Source organism: Ambystoma mexicanum, chromosome 11 (genome assembly GCF_040938575.1).
Source record: "Ambystoma mexicanum isolate Mex_15411 chromosome 11, UKY_AmexF1_1, whole genome shotgun sequence".
Taxonomy (NCBI): Eukaryota; Metazoa; Chordata; class Amphibia; order Caudata; family Ambystomatidae; genus Ambystoma; species Ambystoma mexicanum.
Genome location: NC_090934.1, coordinates 1,020,020,956 through 1,020,045,475, shown reverse-complemented (window position 1 = coordinate 1,020,045,475; position 24,520 = coordinate 1,020,020,956). Strand labels below are relative to the sequence as shown.

The 24,520-nt window shown below is 43.5% G+C and overlaps 1 protein-coding gene across 2 annotated transcripts in view; it reads left to right on the top strand.

Annotated features, from left to right (window-relative positions):
• The window catches only part of INTS14 (integrator complex subunit 14), a 385,834-nt gene that overhangs the window by 106,606 nt on the left and 254,708 nt on the right, over nucleotides 1–24,520 (top strand). For both annotated transcript variants that reach the window (XM_069624242.1, XM_069624243.1), the window contains exons 3-6: nucleotides 3,341–3,448; nucleotides 3,951–4,106; nucleotides 10,267–10,385; nucleotides 22,399–22,541. In XM_069624242.1, the coding sequence (XP_069480343.1) occupies nucleotides 3,341–3,448; nucleotides 3,951–4,106; nucleotides 10,267–10,385; nucleotides 22,399–22,541 (526 nt within the window). The remainder of the gene's footprint in view (nucleotides 1–3,340; nucleotides 3,449–3,950; nucleotides 4,107–10,266; nucleotides 10,386–22,398; nucleotides 22,542–24,520) is intronic.

Genomic DNA, 24,520 nt, shown 5'->3' with positions numbered 1-24,520 from the left:
CAGAGGTCAAAAGTCCCTGTACAATCAAAAGACTGTTTGATCTACAAACTGTGTGAAAGTAAGGGACGTGAATCCTGTTGCATGGAAAGCCTTGAAATGGCAAGAGTGAACCCGGAAGAGGGATGCCAGTATTGAAAGTAAAAGAGATGGCAAGAGTGAACCCGACCGAGGAATGCCAGTTCGAAGGGACAAAGTCTAAAAGTCCCAAGAAACAGTGTGTTGACAAGTGTGAACCCGGCCGGGGGATGTCCACTATGAACTGTTTGAAAAGGCACTGAGAAACCAAGCCAAGTGAATCCTGCTAAAGAGAAAAGAAATCCATAGTGAACCCGGAGGAGGGAGGCTAGCCCGAACGAGGGAGATCCAGAGGTGAAACTATCACCCAAAGTTCATTGAGAAAAGAACTGTTATAAAATTGTGGAACACAATACGTGAGAAGTCCATGCACAGAAGAGGGGCACCCAGAGGTGAAGATGTCACCCAAAGTTATCTGTGGCTAAAAATCGTGAGGTGCCTACTCCCAGAAAGGGAGACCTAGTGGTAAATCAGTACCGCCCCACTACCGTGTGAACAGAACTTTGAGTTGAAGTAATGAGAAGGGTCAGCGCTCGGAAGAGGGGGACCCAGGGGTAAACCATTATCACCCTAAAGCGGTTAAAGGAACTTTGTGTTTGTTTGTTGTGAAATACATAAAGCCCTCAAGGGCAATAGACTTTCACAAAAAAGAAACTTTAATAATTGAGAACCAGATAGCTGGAACTGAACTGTCAGTTTGTGGGGAGAAAGCTCGAGCCTGTGCTGTGCCAGCTTGAACAGAACTGTCAGCTTGTGCTAAGAAAGCTTGAGCGTGTGCTATTTTTCAAGATCCCATCTTACCCCATGCTCAAAATGTGGGGAAGGGAGTCCTAAGCTACTGCATATTGACATATTATTTCAGAACACTTCTTTCCTCCTGACATATTATTTCAGAACACTTCTTTCCTTTCTTGAAAACAACACCACACCCTTTTTGTATTAGTTGTAAGGCTTGGTAATAGGTTTTCCTTAGCATAGGCCCTTTTTATTTGGCACAACGCCACTAGGAATGCCATATTTTTCATTTGATGGTCGACGCTTGCTCCCATCTTAGATTTAGGGTTAGATTAGTCGTTTTTCCCACCTGCCTACAACATACATTGTTCAATAAACAACCTTGAACTGTGATCATTTGTGTCTGTCTTACTTGTTGCCACCATGAGTTCCTTACATTTGGCTCCTGTCCCTTCCCGACTCCATGCAAACTCCCATAAGTATGGAAGAAAGGGGACTTTGGTCTAGAGTACAGTAGTCACTATGGTGAGTAACTTTTCTTTATTCCTCTTCCTTTTGCTTGTCATTCAAAAGAAGTGTCCCCATTGAGTCCTGAATTCTCTGATGTATTGGCATTGAGTGGCCCTCATCCCATGTTGTCTTGAAGCTACAGTAGTATGTGGTCTACCTTATTCGTCTTTTTTAGTTTAATATCTTGCATGTCTACAAACAAATTTCTCATGTTCTCGTCTGTTTGTGCTTGCCCCCGGTCATTCATTTAAAATAGTTGTTCTTGTATCAGGTTAAGAACCCTGCAGCGTTCTACACTGGTAGCATTCTCAACTCCATCCCCCACATATGACTACCCTAAAGGCATCCCTTTTAATTACTTCACCAGTGTATTAGAGAAGTTCATCTGAAAGTAATCACCAACATTTATAGAGTTCATTACATAGAACAGGGTCTAATTGTGGCAACAAGCCTGCTTTGTTGATGGGGGGGGGGATGCCTAAAACATTGCCATAGCCAATTTAAAGTGACCACTGGGAATGCCACTGGCCTTCCCAAGGGCCATGTTTAGCCTGCAAATCTGTCATGGACACTAAAGGCATTAGGGGCATGGTTGCAGGTTATACTGTGGGCAAAGTAGCCACAGAGCATAGTTGCCTGCCATATCCACTGTGTACAGTTCATGGTTTTGGAGTGTCTCCAGTGAACAAAGAAACTTGGGTTGTGGAGATGTTTTGATTCAGTTTATCATTAAAAAAAAAGAAAGTAAAATAAAATATGAAATTCAGTGAAAAAATGTTGAAGGGGTGTATAAAGTTGAAGCGCAAAACATAGCCCCACAAAACTCATCCACAGCAATAGCGTCACTCATTTTTCTATGTGATAAGGAAGTCAGCCTTGAAAAATAACCTTTGCAGTTCATGTGGGCTTTGTTTTGTGTTTTTGCTCTTGTGTCCTGTAGGAAGTGTAAAGTAGAAGACATTTGGTTGTGCAAGCACACTGGTGGCCAAGTTATGGTTGCTTTAGGTCGGGACCAGCTGGTTGATGATCTCCCATTTAAAAACCTCCTTTTAAAAAAAACTGAATTGCATAGGTTCTCTTTCAGGTAAAATTTATCACAACATCCCTTTTTAATCAAACTTTTCAGTTAACTACTGGAAATTTGGGAAGCACTTTTCACTAATGTTACAGCTCATTACACTCTATATGCAGCCTACAAGAAGGACCTTCCACTGTATAGTTCTTTTGAAATTGGTATAGAGCCTTTGTAAACATCATGGCACATCAGTTGTTTAAGTTATTGCACTAGTGGTATTAAAATGCATATGTTCATAGTTGTTTATGGTTATGTTACAGCTTCAGTGAGAACGTATTGAGTTGTATTAATCAACGTTGTTTATGCAGGAGAGGGGAAAAAATGAGTGTGTTGACGTTAAAGAAAGTAATTACAATCTGCCCACCCAGGCAAGCAATTGTAACAAGTGGCACATTTCCCAGTAAGCAGAGCATTTCTGCTTGCCAGTTCCGATAACCCCCAAATGGAAATGTTCCTGTTTGTTGTTGGAGGTCCATGTAGTGTCCACCTATTGGGGAGGCTACCACTGTAGGTACCCGACCGGGCCTGGATCCCAGGTACCTCTGCCACACTGTGGGTCTCTGCTCCATGGTAACCAGCAGGATTATGCCCAGAAAAGTGTGAGGCAGGACTCCATGATGGTTTTTCACCAATGTGCACCATTCTTTAATGTGGATTGGGCTCACTCAGCTGGCAGATCCCAAGGGTGGACAGTAATTCCATGGTGTATGCTCCCAAGGCAAACCAAGCCCATCTGTTCACTGTCTACTGTCCATGTCTGGCAACGGCTTTTGCCAGTGGCATTTTTCCTGCTGATGGGAGCCTCTGCCCGACCTGCCCATCTTTGTTGATGTGCAGTATAGACCATTGGTCAGTATGCCATCCAACACCAGATAGTTGGTATTACCCAGTTCAGTTAGACCCTCTGTCTTTGCACTAATCGTATCTTCTTTTCTTAATACTTAGGAAGCGTTAAGTAACATGGAGGACTATGATAAAACATGCCTTGAGGCAGCCCTGGCTGGAATCTGTAATGTGGTGCAGCAAGAATGGGGAGGTGTGGTCCCTTGCCAGGTAAGATATTCAAGAAGAACATCAATTATATTTATTTAGTGCTTGGGTGTACAGAACTTCTGAATCTGCAAAGGGTTAATGCATTTTTCAGTCCTCACTCCAATTAATTCCCTCTCCCATGTGACCACCTTTCTGTAATAAGATATACTGTATTTAATCTGGAATGGCAATCGTGTCCAGGCAAAATGACCTGCTACATATGATGTACCCTCCTTCAGGTAAAGAATGTAGACCTGTTGTCCAAACCAAATAATGCTATCCTCCCATGGATGAGGCTAGTCTGTCACAAACGCCTGCATTCCATGAATGCTACCACACTTCAATATGCTTTGTGGTCTCTGGTCTGAAGGGTGGCGGGAATTCTGAGTGCCATTGCATAGCAATGAAAGGTTATTTGTCCTACTCTAGGGTGATTTGATGATGGTGTAACTTTGTAGGCAATGTCTTGAATTGCAAGTCTTTGTTTACTGTAAACACTGCTGTTTTATCATTTTCTTTTTAGATTGTGCTGGTAACTGACGGGTGTCTAGGCATCGGCAGAGGCTCCCTTCGTCATTCTCTAGCCACACTTGGCCAGAGGACGGACAGCAATAGGTTCCCGTTGCCGTTCCCCTTTCCTTCTAAGTTATACATCATGTGCATGGCCAACTTGGAAGAGGTGACTTTATCTTCTTATGTCTTAAAAGTGTGTTTGTGTGTTTGTGTGTGTGTCAGCAAATTTGAATTTAGTCGAGCTAGCTGAATCTGAATTTGATAGTCTGTTTGATAGTATATTGTTGGGCTTGCTACTGTGAGTAGAGCCTTTCTTTGGCATGTCGATGGCCTACAGCAGATATTATGTTTTCCTGGTACAATCAGCAGAGCCTGTCTTTGGAATGTCTGCTTGACAGAAAATATATTAATGTACATGCATGCAATAGCTATCCCTATTTTTAATTGTACAACTATTCAATACACTTCTCTTGCTTTCTTTCTTTTTTTGTTATAAAATTATCTTTAAGAGATGACCATCACTTACACAATAAATATTGGCCCCTTTTAAAGACTGGGTTGCATGACTCCTCTGGCACAATTAAACAAATATTCGCTAAATGTGACAATATGTTGTGGTTCAAAATGCATTAACCTAGAAAGCAATTTCATCTTCCAACTACTACCCAAGTTTTTGTGGAATGCTCATTGTTGGCTTCTGATCATAACATCCAGGACAGTGCATGTGGAACCATACGTAATCTGACTATTTAATCTGTTGAAGTTGAGTGAATGTTCAGAGCAGGGGACAAGATTTCAAGTTCCAAGCTACTAGTCAGACATAAAGTCACTTTGAACCTTAATTCTACACATTCACAGAGCACAGCATTTTGTACTCGCCAAGAGTCAATTATTACTAGCTAATGGCTAGTGCTGTGTGCAGATTTTGAGCTCTGTAGAGAGGACTTTCATAAAATCACAGAATTCTGTAACATCAGTAATCCGATGCTCACTGGAGAGGGTGCTGTAGTTTTTTAAAGAAGTCTTCTTGGTGCTTCCCGAGGAAGAAACCAATTTAAAGTAGTCCTGCTGTTCTGATTAATAATTGAAAACATCTCTGTTCAATTCATAATAGACACAAGGGCTTGATATTCTGACCTTTACCCAATCGAAACTCCATTTTAATGCCCCTCACGCCAGGCATACCCGTTGTCATGTTCCCCACCCCATTAAAAATACATGGTGTTCTGCGCAAACAATTAAAATGTAGCAAGCACCATGCCCCTAAATAACATACCTCATGCCCAAACATGCCCATGATCATCTAACCCAATTTAATATGTACCATGTGTCCTATACCTTAATTGAAAAGATTCCTGATGCTCAGACTCGTAATTCAAACAATATTTGGTTCCCTGGCCAATATGTATTTCAAAACATATGTATTGCCCTGCCCTACAATTCATGATCTGCTTGGTTTTGTCTCCCAAATTTGAAGACATACATTGTGTCCTTTGCACCCCATAGAATAAATCGGAACCAACAAACTACTCTTGCATAGGTGTGGGACCCCACCAAGTCTAACCCACACTACAGTTAGATAAATGAGAGCACAGAACTGCCAGCAATCGAAATGAAACATGCACTTACTCCAATAACTTCATTTTAGTCATATAGATTTGATTATATTCAGACATAAAGTAATACACACATCTATATCATAATTCAAAACAATGAAACTGATGAGTTTCACACATTAACTGAGTGGTGATAATTGTGCAAATAGATTTCAAAGGATTACTTCAAGAGAAATCATTAGGGTTTACCACAAATCAATTTATCCTTATTGTTTTGGATGGGAATTTCCCATTTCATTGTTTGTTTATCCCTATATTGGTGGAAAGAAATAAGCCCATTTCCCTTATTTTTTTAGGTGAACGTTTCCAATTTCTTTGATATATGGCAACACAAAAATAAGCCTTTGCTTTTCCATGTGCATAAGCACAGAAAAAAGCCTAGGCACATTTCACTAATCGTTTTTTTTCTGGGGCCTGTATTTGTTATTTTTAAAGTGTCCAGAAAGTTATTCCTAGGTAAGCTTTCATTCATTTGAACTGAGTTTTCATATAGTAGATCCAGGCTTTTAGAACCTTAACTGCTCAATTTAGCAGCTTAAATACAGAAATCTCCAGTTATCCTAACAGTGAGCTGAAGTTGCAAAGTGTTAAAAAACATCCAATCCAATTTGTGACAGATTCTCCCATTTTTCTAAAATAGCATGCAGGTTTCAAGCTCCCACAAATAAATTGGATAAGAAATCTACAACCAACTCTGATACAAATCACCTGGCCAATGCATCCTATCACAATTGGCACACGAGGCCCCTCTAGGGAAAAAACACCACAGACAGATAACACCTAGAAAAAGACCACTATGCAGAGCTCTGGGAACTTCTGATCTGCATTCGTCAACACATCAACATAGCTACCTAGCATCCATATGGAATAAGAAACCTGTGAACTGGAAATATGCAATCATTACATACCTATATGTACTCCATTTATACTTCTAATGAATCTAAAATAGAATGTTGCCAATCTTTGTGTTTTTATGTAGGAATTCAGTAAAACATCTAGGGCCTCATTACAAGTTAGCCGGTTCGGATTTAACGGTGCCGGTAAAACCGTGCCAGCACCATTTCCGGAACGGCTAACTACGAGTTCTGTGCCTGGTGGTGTTACACCCACCAGGTTTGAACTGGCGGGCGTAACGCCACCGGCCGCAGACGGACGTGGAAACACTAGCACCATTACCGCATGGTGCCAGTGTTTCCACGGCCCCCATTCCCATGAGTCCTATGGGACTCCATGGGAATGGGGAGTAACGGAATACCGGCTCCGGAATTACCGGATCACCGGGGCTGTAATACCCCAGTAATTCCGGCAAGTGCAGAGCCAGTAATTCATTCCGGGTCCGGCGGCAACCTGCCGGTTTTTCCGGCATGGTTACCGCCAGACTTGGAATAGACTTAGTTTAGAGTATAGACCTTTTTTAATTTGTTTGCTGGAGATTCTCTGTATCTTTATTTATCGGTCGTTCTGTCATTGACAGCCTGGTACAGCCAGCACTCAAGCAGCCGCTCTTGTGAAGTTTGACTTTTCTTTCTTACCGCCCTGGCTAGTTGAACTATTGACTGAGCATAGCTGCCATTGTCCACATTGTATACCCTCTGTTACCCATTTGGCATTTACAGAAGAAGCAAGTAGCAATTAGTTCACAACACAGCATTTAGACCATGCAGCGAACTTGGAGATGGGATCATGTTTTGGGCAGGAGGTGAATTGTACACTGCCTCCGATTGTTATGATATGGCATCTATAACGCGTCTATACACAAGTGTTTTTAGGAGCGACAAGACAAGGAGGGAGAAACATAGGGAAGACAAAAAAACGATCTTACTAGGCCCTGTGTCATTCTGACCGCGCAAGTGCAGGGATGAGGAAGGGGAGAAGTGCCAAGTGGGGGAGGGAGAAGTGCATGTAATTCAAAAGTGCAGCCAACCGGTGGCTAATTTGTGCATAACGAAGGGACTGTGGTGTTGCAGACACAGACCACAATTGCTAGGGGAGCCGGGAGGCAGTGCGAAGTGCAACTGGACATGGAGGAGCCTGGGCCCAAGTTCAGAGGATAGCCAGGTGACCAGTGCAAGAAGCAGTTGGGACATCAGCAGGGGAGAGGAAGAGAGAATGCAGAACCGAAGAAGGAGGTCTTGAGTTGCTTCCGGAACCGGAGGTGGTGCTGCTCAAGTTTGAGAGAGGCAGGGAGGCTGTTGCAGAGGGAGCCCCATCCGAAGATGGAGATCTGCCCCCAACTCTCTTCTTGAAAAAGTGACTGACCCTCAGAGAGTTGGAAGTGGATGAGCAGAGAGCAGGAGAAGGCAGATGTTTAGAAGAGAGAGTTGGAGGTAGTGCTGTCCCAGGCCCCAGAAAGCCTTGTGAACGATGCAGAGTGTCTTGAACTTGATCCTTGCCGCCACTGGGAGCCAAGGAAGAGATTTCAGAGCTGGAGAGATACGATCCCTGTGCTTGAGGCCAAGGAGAAGTTTCGCAGTCCTGTTCTGGATAAGTTGTACAGGTCGGAGAGTAGAAGCAGGAAGATTGTTCCTAGAAAAGCCTTTAAGGCTTCAGATGTGGCTAACATGCTTTCAGTATTACTTTATGGTGTGGAGACATTGGCTATCAGGAGGCTTGTCCAAAATGGAACACTTTTTTTTCGGATATTACTTAAGACTGCCAACTTACACCATAATTGATGCCCTCTACTTGGAGTTTAGCATTTATCCCAAAAAGTCCAAAGTGAACTTGAGTTGTCTCTGCACATATTGGAGATTGGTCAACGCATTGCCTGGTACACTTATGGGGCTACTGCATGATAGTCTTACATCTAGAACTGGCCTAATGAAGACATGCTACATAGCTCATATTAAAAGGACCATAGATTATTGGCAGACCCAGTCAGGTGGGTATCACTACATATTATCCCCACCAAAAATAAAATATCGGCGTACATATGGTCACCTGAAACGGCCATAGGCGATATTTTTGTGGGGGGATAATTTTTGGGGTTTTTGGGAGATGGGGTTGCGGGGCTGTCACCCCCCCCCCCCCCGCTCCTTTAAAAATAATGCAGGGGTGTCCCCCGCAGGTTCCATGCCTTAATATCGCCACAAAAATATGGCGATATTTTTGTATGGAGATATTTTTGAAGGGATATTAACACATGGAACCGTCAGGTGTTGATCCATTGCCCCTGACTCTCCCTAACTTTAGGAAAGCCATGAAGGACATGCTGCTCTCAGGTGGAAGGGTACAAATGGAGGTGACGGAGTGTGCACATCTCGAGGGGCTCATACATCGAGCACTTAGATCTGCTGGCATGGTCGGGAATTCCTCTGCTGAAGAATTGTGGATTATACATGAGTGGTAATCCTGTTGCCTGTATTTTATATATGATCATCTTCTGGAAACAAATTCTACCAATGTTACACAATCCTGGGCCTTGAGCCTTTTCATGCCCCGGGAGGATAGCTCAGCGGAAACGTGTTCGCCTTGGAAGCAAGATGACACGAAGCAACACAGGTTCGTTCTCCGGGTTCGCGCTTAGAAACCTCTGGGTATTTAAGCGCGTTATAAATACGCAACTAAGACACACACAAAAAAATAAACAAAATTCCGCATCTAAAAAAAAAAAAAACTTCCCGTAACAGCGCCTCGATGCCCGCGGGCTGTGTGAGCGCTTTAAAAATGCAAAATAAATAAATAAATGTCTTTTTTGTTTGGCGGACCATGTGATGAATTTGCGGATGTTGTATGCTATCCAGGAATGTATGAAAGCATGGATTGCTCTTTTATTCTTTTTTTATGTGGCTGTATTAAAAGGTATATTGTCAACTGTTCAACACTAATTTAAAAAAAGAAAATCTTTTTAATTACACAGGTTTAACTTTAATGTGCACACAAGAGCAAGCATATTATGGCAAAAGTTATTTAAGATTAGAAGAATAGCGTTGCCTGTGTTGCAACATTCAAGTTCATCACTATAGGAAAATGTACATTCTGGGTTCATGCCCCAATAATGTGTAATCGACCACCACTGGAGCTCAAGCATAGGGAGATCTTGTGCATGTTTTGCAAGTCTCTAAAAAAAACTTTATGTAGCTAATATCTAGGCTGCAATATGTGCCTATGCGCTCACCAATGTTGACTTAATGTTCTAGTGAATACAACCTACAGGTAACTTACTGTGTGATTCACCGCTCCTTATATGTAAAGATAATCAAGCCATGTTGTACTTTTAAATATATGCAGAGGTTGTGTGACCTCTATCCTACAATAACATATTGCAGGGCAGACTAGATGTACATTTCCATATTGTAGTCAAGCACTCGGCAGTAAGGAAATAACATATATTTTAAATCAGATATATTCCTGTACTTTCTGTATTGTAGAATACATTATGTGCGAACATGCTGAGTTGTTTTGAGTTCTGGTAATGATGTGTATCTATAGTTTTATCAACTGATCGTTTAACATTCATACGCTTAATTTGTTACGCCTTCAATTAAAGGGCAGGGAGAAGCTGTCCTTCCCCAGTGAAAAGCAGTGCAAACTTACATTTGAACGTTCAAGGAAAGATGGGGACTATGGAAATTCTGTCATCCCTGTGCTGAAAAGCTTTACTAAATAGTGCTTCAGTTTCGTATGTGTGTGTGTGTGGGAGTGTCGGTACGCACACACAGATTAGCACGTTTGTTGCAGTTTTTAACAAGTGCATTTGCATTCCCCCAGCTCCAGAGCACAGATGCATTGGACTGTCTGGAACAGCTCATAGACTTAAATAATGGAGAAGGGCAGATTTTCACTATCGATGGACCACTTTGCTTAAAGAATGTACAGTCCATGTTCGGGTGAGTACCACAGGTGCCACTGTTAACTACTGCTCCAGAGTCACTCTCCAAAAAGAATGGGAAACTCAAACCAAGTCTTCAATATACGACATTGTATTTTCAAATGGCTTTTTAACATGGCTGTTGGAATAGTAAATATGAATTCAGAGGATCTGTGTATTATAACCTACAATCTCAGCGGAACAAGATTTTGAAGTGAGATATCAAATGATTATGGCAAAGGGAGTGTGTGCAAGATCTCTGACCACAGGTAAGATCCAGTTGTACAAGGCAGAAGGCACTGAACTGTGTAAGGGTCCTAATGCAAAACATCTCTATAACTTCTGAGTCAGGGATAGGGTTGTGACCGTGGCCTAAATTTCAGCAGACATGTATTGGATAATATTTTGCAGTGCAGACACCAGAAAATCCGTTCCCTAGAAACTTCCCTTGTGCATCTCATTTACTTCCCTGCCTCTGTTCTTTCTTTGCACGGTTTTCTCTGGCTACCTTAAATCTGTTAGTATGCTCTGAGGGTATAAGTTCAGACGACTGTCTCTTCTCTTGATGTATCCAAATATGCAGCAAGGAATACAAATCCTTCCCATAGCCATCATAGGGCACAGCACAAACTCACTCTATGTGCCATTTGTGACTGGCACCAAAAGAGACGTCAACTGTATGTAACCAGCGCTACACATGTCCCATGGCCTCGGCTACATTTTCCTTCCACCTTCAAATGCTAATAAGGAAACAGCCACCTTTTAGATATTTCAGGTTTTACCACATGTTGTCTGTTCTGCAACATAGCTGATTCTTGAGCCGGGAGTCATCTCGACACTGACAACTACTTGCTTTGCAAGTCAGTGCACCCTAAGGCTGTGAGGGAGTATGTGCCTAAAGGTTTTACTGTGCTTCACAATCCCAATCGGGGCCCTTCCACTTCTCCTCTGACCTGTGCTTTCATGTGAACATAGACCTGATCAGGAGAAAAAAATATGTTATAGATGTCCTAGTAAGTCCTGCTCTTCCAGGTTCTGTTATTCCTCCTCATCTAGAAAACAGCACTACCAGAACTTGAATCCAGTGTCTGCCTCCACAGAAGAAGCAGAACCTGCATTGGTTCCTGTAGGTAAGGGGGTATCGTTTTTCTACTCCCTCTTTCACTCCAGAGGAATGGGAGCCTTTCAAGGCTGTTGTTCTGTGTTCAAAAGATGCTAAGGTCTCTGACTCCATCACTGGCACAGCCATTGTTATTGGCCATGCCCACTTCTCCCTTGGTGGACAGCCGAGGTGTAACTTTAATACCACCTTCAGCCTCCTGGCATAGGTCTGCTCCGATCCTGACGCTGCTTTCAATGCCTTAGGAGCTGATGTGCTCTGCCCGGTGCTGGGCTTTTCGGTACTGCCTGCTGTTGTTGCCGGTGTTGCACAAGCTGTCTCTCAAGGTTCCAATTCCTGAGGCTGGGTTCCTAAGCAGATTTCAGGTTTGAGAGTATACAGGTTTACTATTATATGGCAGGAGCTTTTGTTTTGCTCTTGCAGCGGGTGAGTCGTTTGCAGGATGAGTTTTCTTTTAGTTTTTTTTTTACAACTTGGTTTTTATTAAAGTGTTCATAAATCGCAGGAACCTTGGTCGAATTACAAACACATTTACCCCAACAGTTGAGTTCCATGCATCACCTCCCTTCCCCTCAATCCCAACCCCCCATGAACATAAACTTGTACTACACAGGGGTATCGGGCATATATATCACAGGGCCCAAGAGAAATCGAAACATGGAAGGTGTGTAACAAAATATCAAGTGCAAAGGTGCCCGACATAGGGCAACGAGGGCTCTTGTCGACAACGCCTTATAGGAGCCAGTCATATTACTGACCTACGTTTGTTACCGTTCTCAACTCGCTGAGGTGCCAGTTTGGGAGCTCGGTCTGGTACTACCCCACTTTAGAATGAACATTCCCCAGTCTGCGTCTAAGGCCTCCAAGACATAATTTACTATTGCCGTAAGTACTTCTGGCTAGGCGAAAGGGGGTGGAGATGGTCCTATAGACTAGTACTTTGGACGTTGGGGCTCCATAAAAGGGGTGAGATCAGTCTCCGGAAGTTGGGGCCAAATCCCATTCTCTCCAGTACCTTCTCCATGTATGCCCATTCCACCTGATCGACTGCTTTCTCTGAATCAGTGGAGATTAGGTACCCTTCCAGGTCCTGCTCTTGTGCCATGTGTATTAGATCAAGTGTCTTTCTGACGTTGTCCGCGCCCTGCTGCCCTGAGATGAACCCCACTTGGTCCCCGTGGATAAGTGATGGCATGAGCATCTCTAACCTTTTCCCCAGTACTTTGGCATAAATCTTCACATCTGTATTTAACAGGGAAATAGGTCGATATGATTGGCATTCCGTTGGGTCGCTTCCGTCCTTTGGGATTACCGCCATATGGGTCCCCAGTAGGGAGTTGGGAGTTGAATTCCAGTGTCCAGAATTTGATTAAACATTTTGGATATGAATGGGGTCAGGGTCGATCGAAATGCTTTTGAAAACACGCACTGTGAATCCGTCATCAACAGCGCCACCCCCCTTCATTTTCCTGATTATTGTAGTTCTTTCTGCCAGTGTTATTGGGGTGTCAGGTGCTGCTGCACTTTTCGCAGATTTGCTCTGTAGGGGTAGGGCACCCAGGAAGTTATCTATCCGTGTTCCGTCTCCCTTGAATTCACTCGCATAGAGGAGTTTGTAGTATTTGCGGAATTGCTCTGCTATGTTATCTTCATAGACCTTCTTGGCTCCAGCCTGCTGTATCGCGCCCACCCTCCTAGAGTTTCTTTGCTCACGCAATCTCCATGCCAGGATCGTGTCTGCGCGCTCCCCTTTTTCCATGTATTTTTGTTTTAGGAAAGCAAGCTTTCACTTCGTCTGGTGCACCAGTAGGGCCCTCAGCTGTTTTTTGTATTGCTGCACTTTTGCAAAGTTTGTCGGGGAGATTTTGGATCTCGGGGGTCCCCTTGTGTTTTAACGCCTCTGTCTTTCCCCTTAGGTCTGACTCCACCCTTTCTCTCTCCCTTTTTTCCTCACCGCCAGCCGCATTAGCTCTCCCCGTGTTGAGGCCTTGAATGCCTCCCATACTGTTGGCAGCCTCAAAAGTCCAGAGGAAAGGGGAGCTATCTTGCCTTTTTCATGAAACCCTGAAGTAAGAAAATCCCTAAAAATAGAAGTCCAAGTACTCCATGACCTAGGCCGCCAATGTCACGCTTTCCCTGTTGATGACATAGCTGTAACGCTCACCTGGTATCCACGGTGACGTCACTCAGCCTTTTCTGACCTCTTACGACCTGAAACCCTTCCCTGGAGTACTCGACTGGAGATTGGGCCTTGATTTCTTGGAAAGTGTGCTCTCCGTCCTGCTTTCAGCACCGGGGCGTGTTGATGGATGCGGGCTCGTTGCTGCCTAGTTACTTCACTGGCAAGAGTCCGACAGGTAAGTATAATGAGTCTTTTGAACAGTTCTCTAACTTTGTTCCTTTCCTTCCTTAGAAGATGGCCGGCGTCCGGGGATGGCGACGTGCTGCTGAGATGAGTAGCGCTGAAGGTGAGTGAGAGCACGATGCGCGATGCGACACTTTCGTATTTGTATTGGACTGATTTCTTTTTCTGTGTCTTTTAGGTGCTGCGACGTTTTCAGCGTGGACGCCGATTATGAAGAAGAAATGCGGTGAGTAAGCGCGGTATGCAGCGCCTCTAGATGTTTCCACGCTAACCTGGAGTGCCTTTACCCTCTTGCAGATGGATGAGAAGTTCCGGAGACAGAGTTCCCCCAGAGCGGCTGGGATTCAGCTAAGTGTTGAAGCTCGTACAGTCTTTAAAAATAAGCGAAGATTTGCTAAATGCTTACTAATGCCTTTTTTCTGTTCTTTTCCCTTTTCCTTAGGAAGCGGCGTGCCGGGATGGGAATGACACGCCGAAGATGCCCGCAGAACAGAAGGAGCGATGAATGATGGGCAGAAGTGCCGCAAGGTAAGGCTGTTCCTAACGGTGTTCTTGTTCTTGCAGGAGCTGAGCGCAGAAGAAAGATGCAGGCCTACTGGAGACCGATCCGATCACGGTGAGTGTCACGCTGCAGGTGAAGAAAACACAAAGCATGTTTCTCAGCCTGGGCGTGGCTTAAATAGTCTCTGGGTATCCCAGGTGTCTTTGGGCTGAACAAAATCCAAAAGAATAGACTGCACTTGCAGTTCTGGGAACCGAAATATGTGGGGGCATCCATCTTGTCCCCATCAATGCACTACAAGTCCAATCCCCAATGTTATTCTATGGGAGTGAGTGAGTCTGGTGCCACAAGCGCCAAGTCTGACTCCAAGTGGGTCTTTGGAGGGATGGAGAGGCCCTTGAGGGCCATGCAGGCGATCGTGGCCTGGCTCCAGCCTGACCTCTTGGAAGGCTGGGGGCAGGAATCATGACAATAGCCGACTGCACCTTCATTGAACTGTCTGTCCACAAGAACCACTTTGCCAATATCAGCCACATATGTCAGCCACACATCAACAAGACACTCATCCTCGTTGACTGAACAGTCATGGTCCGCAGTCAGGTCCCTGTTTACTAACACTCCATACCAAAACCCCTGTGGATGAGCAAACCTATTCCATCAATGAAGCATTATTTCTCCATGACTAGCCCTCCTTGTACAGTGGAATCGTCATTGACCACTTCATCATCGGAAGACAAACCCAGCTGACATAGTAGCTCTCTTCCCCCAGATGATAAAGTATTATTCCATAACATGATTGCAAAAGTGGCAATGCTGTTTGATCTGCAGGCCTTGATGGAAGGAAATTTGTTGGTTGTACCAGAATAGGGATAACCGCCAACTAACCGTCACCTCTATCCCTATTTTAGATACCATATGGGAAACCGATGAGACAAGCCGTATTGTTGTCACCCACTTTTGCAGCCAGACTGCATAAGAAATATAAGGTTCCATATACTGCTTCATAATGGCTTAGTGGTCACCTGAAGCTGATATGGGAGTAACTGTGGCAGCTGGGCATGGTTCAGTTAAACCTGCATCACCCTTGAGAAATCAGAAAGTTAGAGGACATGGGCCACAAAGTCCCTGCTGAAACACTAACAATCAGAACAGCATACTCACTGGCCATCATGGACAGATATGGTAGATGATATAGAAATTTGATTTAAATGTGATTTAAGATTATCGCATTCATTGAACTCCTTGCCCTCCCTGACATGGAGCTTAAGACCTCAATAGAACAAAAAGCGAACACCCTCAATACACGCATAAATAATGCAGCATCAAACACCAAAGAGCTATTTGCCATATTGAAAGAACTGGAAAGTCCCATACCCACAACCTCCCCCATAAATACCAGTAAAGCCTGGTGTACCACCATGCAAAATGCACTAGCATCTAAAATTGATATGCTCCAAAACAAAATTATAACGAAAAAAACATTACTGGGCAGCAAAGAACCCCTTACCTTATTGCTGTACCCAGAAACCTAACTACAGCATACAGTTTCTTTCAGGTCAGCCAAAATCAAGTCCTTGATAACATTGCCAAACTCAATCCCTCTTCTTGTAAAGGAGACTGCTTCCCAGCCAAACCCGTCAAATTATGCACTCTCATCTTAGCACCCATCATCACAAAATGTATCAACGCCTCATTTGCCTCTTGGATGTCCCTGCCAGCATCAAAGAAGCTTTGTACCCACTAACTATCGCCCAATAAAGACCTTCCCCTTTCTGCTCAAAATAATTGATAAAATAGCCTACTGCCAAATTCAAAACTACCTGGAAGAGAACCACCTCCTAGGTGCCAGACAATCAGGCTTTCGGCCTAACCATAGCACGGAAACGGCACTTGAAGACCTAAAAATCCAAATGGATATTATAAGGGACACCTGAAACCTTAGCATTTTACTACTATTAGACCTATCTGCCGCATTCGATCTGGTGGACCATGACAAACTATGTAACACCTTGCTTACCAACTTCAACTTCTTCCAAGAAGCCACACTATGGGTCATATCTTTTCTATCTGATCGCACCTCTAGAGTTAGCATTGGCAAGGAAGCAGCCGACCCTACCCCAGTCCCGATAGGAGTGCCACAAGGCTCTTGCCTATCACCAACCCTCTATAATGCTTACATCAAGCTACTCTTCGCAGCACTAGATGCCATGGGACTGATTTATACGAATGTTGCCGATGACACGCCGATTCTTATCCCAATTACGGGTAACCATGAGCAAGACACCATCGCAGTCAACAAAATCTGCGCCATCATTCAAATCTGGATGGCTAACAACAGTCTTTGTCCAAATGACGAAAAGACGGAGATCCTCATTGTATGGTTACCAGCAAAAATCAAGGCCCTCCACAGAGACTATAATTACATAACTATCGATGGCACACCAATCCCTATTCTCTACCAAGCCAAAACGCTCGGAGTTCACCTTGACACCAACCTTACGATGACCTAACATGTCAATGCTCGCTCCTCAGCCACCTCCTACACCTGTAAGCTCATTGCATTACTTTTTTTCATTACTTTTCACCTGCTGGTGTATTCCTGCAGATCAGCCTCATTCTCCTGCCATGTGGTTGCTTATGATTCTCTTGTCCCTTTGTTCTGCTTCTTGAAAGAGCTGGCAGCAGATGGCTTCAGTCACTCTGTCACTTTACAGTAATTAATAATACAAGGCATATGGTTTTGAAAAGGAATATTATGTGGATAACATTTCCTTACACCACAAACATGGTTTTGCTGGTAATGTGCTGATGCAAGCCCTGAAATATTAATGTACACTTGATGCTTTTTCTAATCCTGTGCTAAAATTCAACAAGTAAGTTACAGTTCCTGTCCTTTAAAGGAGAGATCCTCTGGTATCTGTCTAGCACTCAGCTGCTATCTTGTGGCCAAAGCTAGAAATTGTAGCATAGGCATTAATTAATCAGGATTAATCTCCATGGTATTTGTCTGTAGCAGTTCTCCAACCTAAATTGAGAGACCATGCTGTGCATCCATATGCACAGACCACAAACATCTCCTTTCCAGGGAGAAATGTAATGCATAATGCGGCTGCGTAAATTTGTCACAATGCAGCAAGAGCATCTGAAAGCCCTGATTGTCGGGAAGGGCTACAACTCTAGGATTATTGTTACAGAACCAGAGAACGGTACTTGTTACCAGAACTGTGACCACTTCATAATGACTTCTTTTGCCCGGCATAAGAACCATACGAACTACTCAAGCTCACCAGTTCCTGTCCACTGGTTCAGCACCTTCTCTAGTAGCCCTCTCATTGTAAAGTCTGCCTGCAGCACTTTGTCACTCCCAAAACTATGATTGCAAATGTACTTTCCTAACTCAAAGAACGGCAGCTAGAGTGAGCATACCCATCCCTTATTGGACCTAAGTTTAACATTGGGGGACGGTAGAACACAGCAGCATCCGGATTATATTCCTTTTACGCATTTAGAAACTGGTTTGTCTCCCTTTTTGGAGACTAACCTCTGGTTAGATGCATTCAGGTCTAGAAGTACTATCAGAATACTGAGAGACAAATTCAATATATGTAGTATTTGTAACTATTTGAACTTTTGCGATAACCCTAACGGGTAGTAGGTTCACGACCTCAGAAAACGAAAACACGTTTCCTTATTAAAATATTTACTAGCCTGTACTCTCCTGCACAACAAATGCTTACTTTCCGAGAAGATAAAATCTGATTTTTAATCTTTGCGTGGACAATCCGGTATTAAATGCTATATGTGTGATATACTGTATATTATCAAACCCCGTTGCCACCCTAATATGTTCCCTTAACTTCTCAGCCATATCTACATCTAGGTGAGCCAGAGAAAGCTTGCGGAAAGCTCTTGTTTCCTAGCTGTGGGTCAGTACACCCCCCCCCCCCACTATCTCCTGTGAACACAGGGAATAGAGAAACAGTCCTAACCTCAGTGAAGTTCTTCTTCAAAGTACTGGTCCAGAGCCCTAATACTGCTAGATGAGTTTATGTTGGGGAAGATTGTGACATCCCCAATGACACTGCATACATTACTGGCCACCGAAAGGGACACGCAGTTTCCATTCAGAATTCACCAGGAAACGCACTGGATCCATATCGTATGAGCAGCTTTATTTGTTTATTTATTTATTTGCGTATGGTTAAGAAACAAAAAAAGAATGAGCAGCTTTGTATATTCATTCATTTAAGCCAGACTGAGTCAGATAACTCCTTAGATGATTGTGGCTGGATTCCTGAAAAAGGCCTGCAATGCTGGAATCCTTTGAAGCATATTTTGTTGGGTAGCGCCCTGCATCCAAAGAACTGTCACAGAGTGTACCCTAATTACAAGTAACGGTCACCAACCGAGGCATCTGCACACAGCTTGTCAGCTGAGGGAGACTGCAAAAATAGAGGGGTACTTTCTGAAATCCTATCCCTCAAGACACCTAGGATGACTTCAATGCACATCTGAAATGCCACCCAGCTCGTCTTGGAGATGGATGTCCGTATGTTGAAGTTTACACGCAAAGTAACACATACTTCTGCCCATTTATTGGCTAGTCCTATCTCTTGCTATTGCTTCTCTAAAAATGGAAATGTTGTTATTGGCAGTTACTTTTGCAAATGGTATCACTCTGAAAGACAGACTGGAATTTCAACAGTTGTAAATGAAAGTTCCAAAAAGGAAAGAAAAGGGTAGGGATTAACAGAAAACATGATGGGCTGCTGGTATTCACAGGCAGAGATATGTCACCCTGAAGTTTTAACATTAACATTAAAAAGGGTTCGCTCTTAGCAGCTTGAGTCTCTCCTTGGGAGTTTTTAGGCTAAAGCATGGTTCAAAATAGTTTACTAGCTGTTATAGCAGAAAGCTGACTTTTCTTCACACGTGGCAGCCACATTTACTTTTTGCTGACTTTGACTTCTTTTTCTCCGGGCCAGGCTTAATCCAAAAACTGACTGCGAGCGTGGCTCTGTGTTTTGTGTGTTCTGCCTTAAGAGTTCTTATTGCTCCTAAGACCGGGGTACCCAAAGGTACCCCTTGGACTCCCAGAAAGAGTACCCTCCTTCTGTTAGGCATGTGACTAGGCTGGAGGTGACATTATTCACCCGTGCATAATGTTTCCACAGGTTGAAATTCATTTTACCTGCCTGCGTCGTTTTTGACCTCCTGACGTCATTTCATCAAAATGGTGGTTGTCTTTGTCACAAAGTCGTGAGGGGTCACATGACTAACTCTTGTCCCTCTTTGTTGTAGGTTAGACTAGGATGCCAACCTTGGCCACTGGATGTCTGTGCCTCCCAGGACTCTGTGCTGCAGTCCGCCTGAAACTAATTCTGACTCTTATATGCAAATGCCTGTTGAGGATTATGTGAATTCACACCTTTGTGCGAGACCCATTCCTTTGTGCACGACCTGTGCTTGATGCAATGGTTGACCATTGGCTGACCACCCCTCAGTTTGAATGATACTTAATGTATGATTGGGTGCTGTGTTCACTCACTGCCTCTCAGCTGGGATAAAGGTGGCAACCCTTGCCCATGCCCCTCGTCAACAGCTGGAACTCTAGACCTCTACTCTGGAAGGCCTGCTGCTCGATTAAGGACCAAAGCTCTGGACTAGCATACTTTGAAGCTTTAAGGATCAAACAGCTAAAGTATACCTCTCCAGGACAACCAGAAGGAATCCACAGCGGCACTTGTCCCTGATATGGTGGAGATAACTGGATTGCAGCTCTTGTTTGAAGGCCTCATCTCCTTCAAGCTCCTTACCATTCCTGCATTGCAGACTCAGAAGCAGAGTCCCCCCTGCTGCCATTTGTCTGAAGACTCTGTGCCGAACCGACCAGATAATCTTCATCAGAGGACATCAGGCAGGTATCCTGGTTGCATGTCATCCCGACTGGGAAGCTCCAGGGGCCCTGTGCTGCCTTTGTTCCTGCAACTGCATGGCCAAACTCGCCTTTCTGGTCCTTTCATGGCTGATGTAATTTCTTCAATATTTGTTCTTCCTTGGGTGTCTCTTTGCACTGACCCTTTCCATAGAAGACACATTCTGTGATAGAGGACATTGGGGCAATCCTGCATCGATGACTATCGCCAACCAAAGTGGACTCCCCTTTCTACTCTTCTGGTCCTGATCTTGGAATTGCTGGGTGGAGAATAATTGCTCTTCCCAAGGGTTTTAGGGTCCCTCCTGCATTAATGTGTCATCACTGGACCCCTCAGTGGTCTCTGAACAATGTGCATAGCAACTGCATCAGCCAAACCGCTGACTGCCTACTGCAGAACTGCTTTTTCAGTCCTGAGCTGTAGGGTCCGATTTGGAGGAACAGAGAAGGGTTTGCAACATGAAAGGGAAGACTCCAAGCTAAATGGAAGGGTGGATAAAGTAAATGAAGGGTAACGTAAATGCAGTGTTGGGACCTAAGCTAAAGTGTAGAGTCTAGCCATAATATAGGTTCAAAAGACTTCAGAGAGCCTGCTCAGAAAATTGTACTCCAATTTTCTCACTGTCTTTGAGCACCTTTGGATACCTTTGAGAAGACTTGACCCACACACCCTCCCACACACCCTAACCTGTATTCTCAAAGGTTTGCAAGAATTATTCATTTGGGGGTGTGATCTCTGAGATCCCAGCAGGTTTACTTCAAATGCTACTGTAAGGATTAACCCCTGCAAGAATTGTGGCTCATGTTTTCAGCAGGTCTCCTATCCTAGATTGACTCTCTCATGCTCTAGTATAGAGATCCACCATCTTCTCTGCCTCCTTTTCAACTTTTGTCCCTTTTGGGTTAATCCACACATGTTCTGCTCTGTTGATTCTCCCTTCTACTTTCCTGTAACCTGTTGACCCTTTTGACTCATTACAATACTGCTTTCTTGTTGAAATACCATACTAATGCCCACCAAGTCTGGAAGCTTGTTCTTCTGATTATGCAGGTGCCGATTAAGTGATTGTGTCAATGAGTGATCTGATTTATTGGTCACTTTTTGCATTTACTTTATTTCCCATTTATGGGCTCTTACCTACTGGTTAAACACCTCCCCATTTGATCGCATCTTCCTTATTAATGCTTCCACGTAAAGCCTGTTGCCTCCCTTCACATTAGACTATTTCTGTTCCTTGCTGGAGGGGGAGTGGTGGCATAAGACAGGGCTCTGCCAACTTGCAATTCGGTGGATCTTGCATGGTGCTCACATGGCTCTGTCAAAGGCCTGCAAGTGCCTGGTGAACTCATGCTCATGAACTCTTGCTTACATGCCGCTTGCGCCCTGTCCGGTTCCCCCATGTCTGCCTAACTCTGCGTAACTTTATGCACAAGCTGAGGAGTACATTTGTGAGCTGATCTATACTATGAACATGCCAGTTTGCTTTTGTGATGGTATCCCTGTGGTCCATAAAAAGCATTCTTCTGTCATTTGCAAGTATCTCCTATGCCATGCAGCCTGATATGTGGCCGTACCATGTATCTTCTACCATTAGGACATCAGACACAAGAGTCCCCAGCTCTGCAAGTTGTTTTGCGGATTCCTTTATGGCTAAGCAGGAAGGTTACTGATGGCAGTTTCATTTCCCATGTTTCCACACATTGATGTGCCTGACTTTTTTGTCTTACTTTAGCCCTCCCCTTTTTGAAATCGTCCATGGGGAAGTCATTTTTGCTCAAGGGTTTCCGTGGGCAAATGGTAGGGTTAGAATGCCTTGTTTGGACCTCCAGCGATTCCCAACCCACTTCTTCAGAGGGTATAATGCAGATGAATTTGTAACAGTACCCTTTAAGAACAGGAATGTAATATCAATATTTTTGTCATGTGTAACCTAGATTTTGGGAAAATGTATGCTTCGCCTTTCTGCAGTTTTGCTTTTTATTTGCTGGTGACCTTTATCAAAATAAAAGTCTAACTACTGATGCAATAGGTTAGAAAACGTGCCATTTGTTTGTATTTTCCTTTTGCTTGTTCTGCTGACGTTTCCAAATTCTGACTTGTTACACCTAGAAAACTGATAGACCTGGCATACACTCCGTTTCATGCTGTGCTTCGGTGTGGCCATTTATCATCAGATGTGCAGGTGTTTCCCAGGCCTGAGACAGTCATCGTTGATGAGGAGATAGACCCGATCCCCAAATCAATCAATGCAGGTAATGCAGGATCTAATTTGAGAGAGATAAAAAATAAACTGTCTAAAGTCATAATGTGGAGTTCCAGGTTTTTGTCGAACTTATGTGCAAAAACAAATGTATTGATTGAAATGTATAGAAGAATTAGGTGGATGCAGGCATGATCCATTAACTGAATGGGAAACTTGCACAAAAATGTGGTTCAAACTCTATCACCATGACGACTTTATATTTATATGAATGTGTGCATATTGTCTCATCTACCTTTTCAGTAACAGCAGCATTATTAAGGTTTGATTGCAACAAGTGTGAAGTCTGTGTAAAATATTTCTAATTGGTTGAAGTAGAAGTACGATAAGAATGAAAAAGGTTTGAAATTCAAAATCTAAGGTATAGTGGAAACTTACTGTCACCAGTGCCCTTATCAAGAACATCACACATATGCAGTCTTCTGCAGTTGCACAATATCTCAATCATTAAGATATTGTGAATGAGAGATGCCTAACTACCTGCGTCTCTTTATGGGCGCTGGTCCTGCTCGCGCTGGGTATGTGGCCAATGAAGCTAGAGCAGAAGAAAGCAAAATAAGTTCTAAAGATTGGAAAGGAAAGACAGCCCCAAGGCCTCAGGTTATGTTTCAGGGCTATGGGAAAGGTAGCAGGAAATAGAAGGGACTGGGTAGCGAATATCTGACTGAAAATAAAACCGATACAAAATTGTTGAATTCTTGCATTCAGAGGAGTAGGAAAAATGGATGGCATTGAGTGTGTGCTTAGTGCAAATTGTAAAGCGTCCACTGTTTTTCGGCCATGGGAGACCCAAGGTGCCAAAGCACATTTTTAATTTGCCAACATGGAACACTTTTAAGTAAAAGAAGTGTGTACTTTGGATTGCCTAGAATGTGTTTTTCCGGTGATAAATTACTGATATGTTTTTATTTAGAACTTGCTACTGGTGTATAGATTTGCTATTGGGGAGCTTTAACTGTATTCAAGACACAGAGATGGGTATTATGGCCCCACTTCCTTTACTAAATCTTTCAACAGCAAACACTATATTTGGGCTTCTTAAGAGTTTTCTTGAATCAGTATCATTAACTCAAACACTGCACAGTTCCATGAAAGAGGCCCAACAAGAAAGTTCAGTATGCGTAGACAATGGTCCGCCTAACCACTCAGAACCAGATTATATCTGGAAAACCCATCATCCTTAAAATGTGTTGGAGGCTGCATCCGTGAGGGAGAAAAAACATCACCACTTTGACGGGGCACATTGATATGCTAACACATACAAATACATAATTGGAAGGAATGAGACCACATCGTATAACATTATACATAGCAGGGTGGGATAATACCTGCCTCTATGTCTTTATTAGGATTAGAACACCGTAATATTAACAAGTATGTGGAATCTGTATTCTATTGTGTTAGGAAAGATTTTCTTTTTGCTGCTTTCCCTCCATTGATTTTAATGGACCCCCACCCCCAATGTTTTGCTATGTTTGATTCCTGCCCTTATCTTTGGAGGTAAATAAGTCCTTTTTGATTTACCTACCTTTCTTAGCTCATCGGTTTGTGGTGCACTGGTCAGTCCCTAAAACTACCAGTGTAGAGGGACCATGTCCCCCTTTTTAAAATTCCTTGTTATTTTTAAGCTGTACACATTACCTTACCGTGAATTGGTACTTTGTATCCCTGTTCCTTTTTGTAATTTTTTTTGTTACTTTCATGATTTCCAACAAGATGTTCTCGTGGCAGTGGATATTTTCTACTGTGTTTTTTGTTTTTCATGCTTGCATTTGACTAATGCTATTTCGACTACTATATTTGCAAAATGGCTGTGCCTCACATTATTCTCTGGAACTCTGAAGGTCTCCATATTGCGGCTTAAGAACGGTCCTCCTGCAGCTGCTGCTCTTGATCTCTAAGACGAGGAGCTTTCTAGGAACAGTTCTTCATCTTTCTTCGCCATGTGAGTCCACTGTGCGTGCTGTTCTT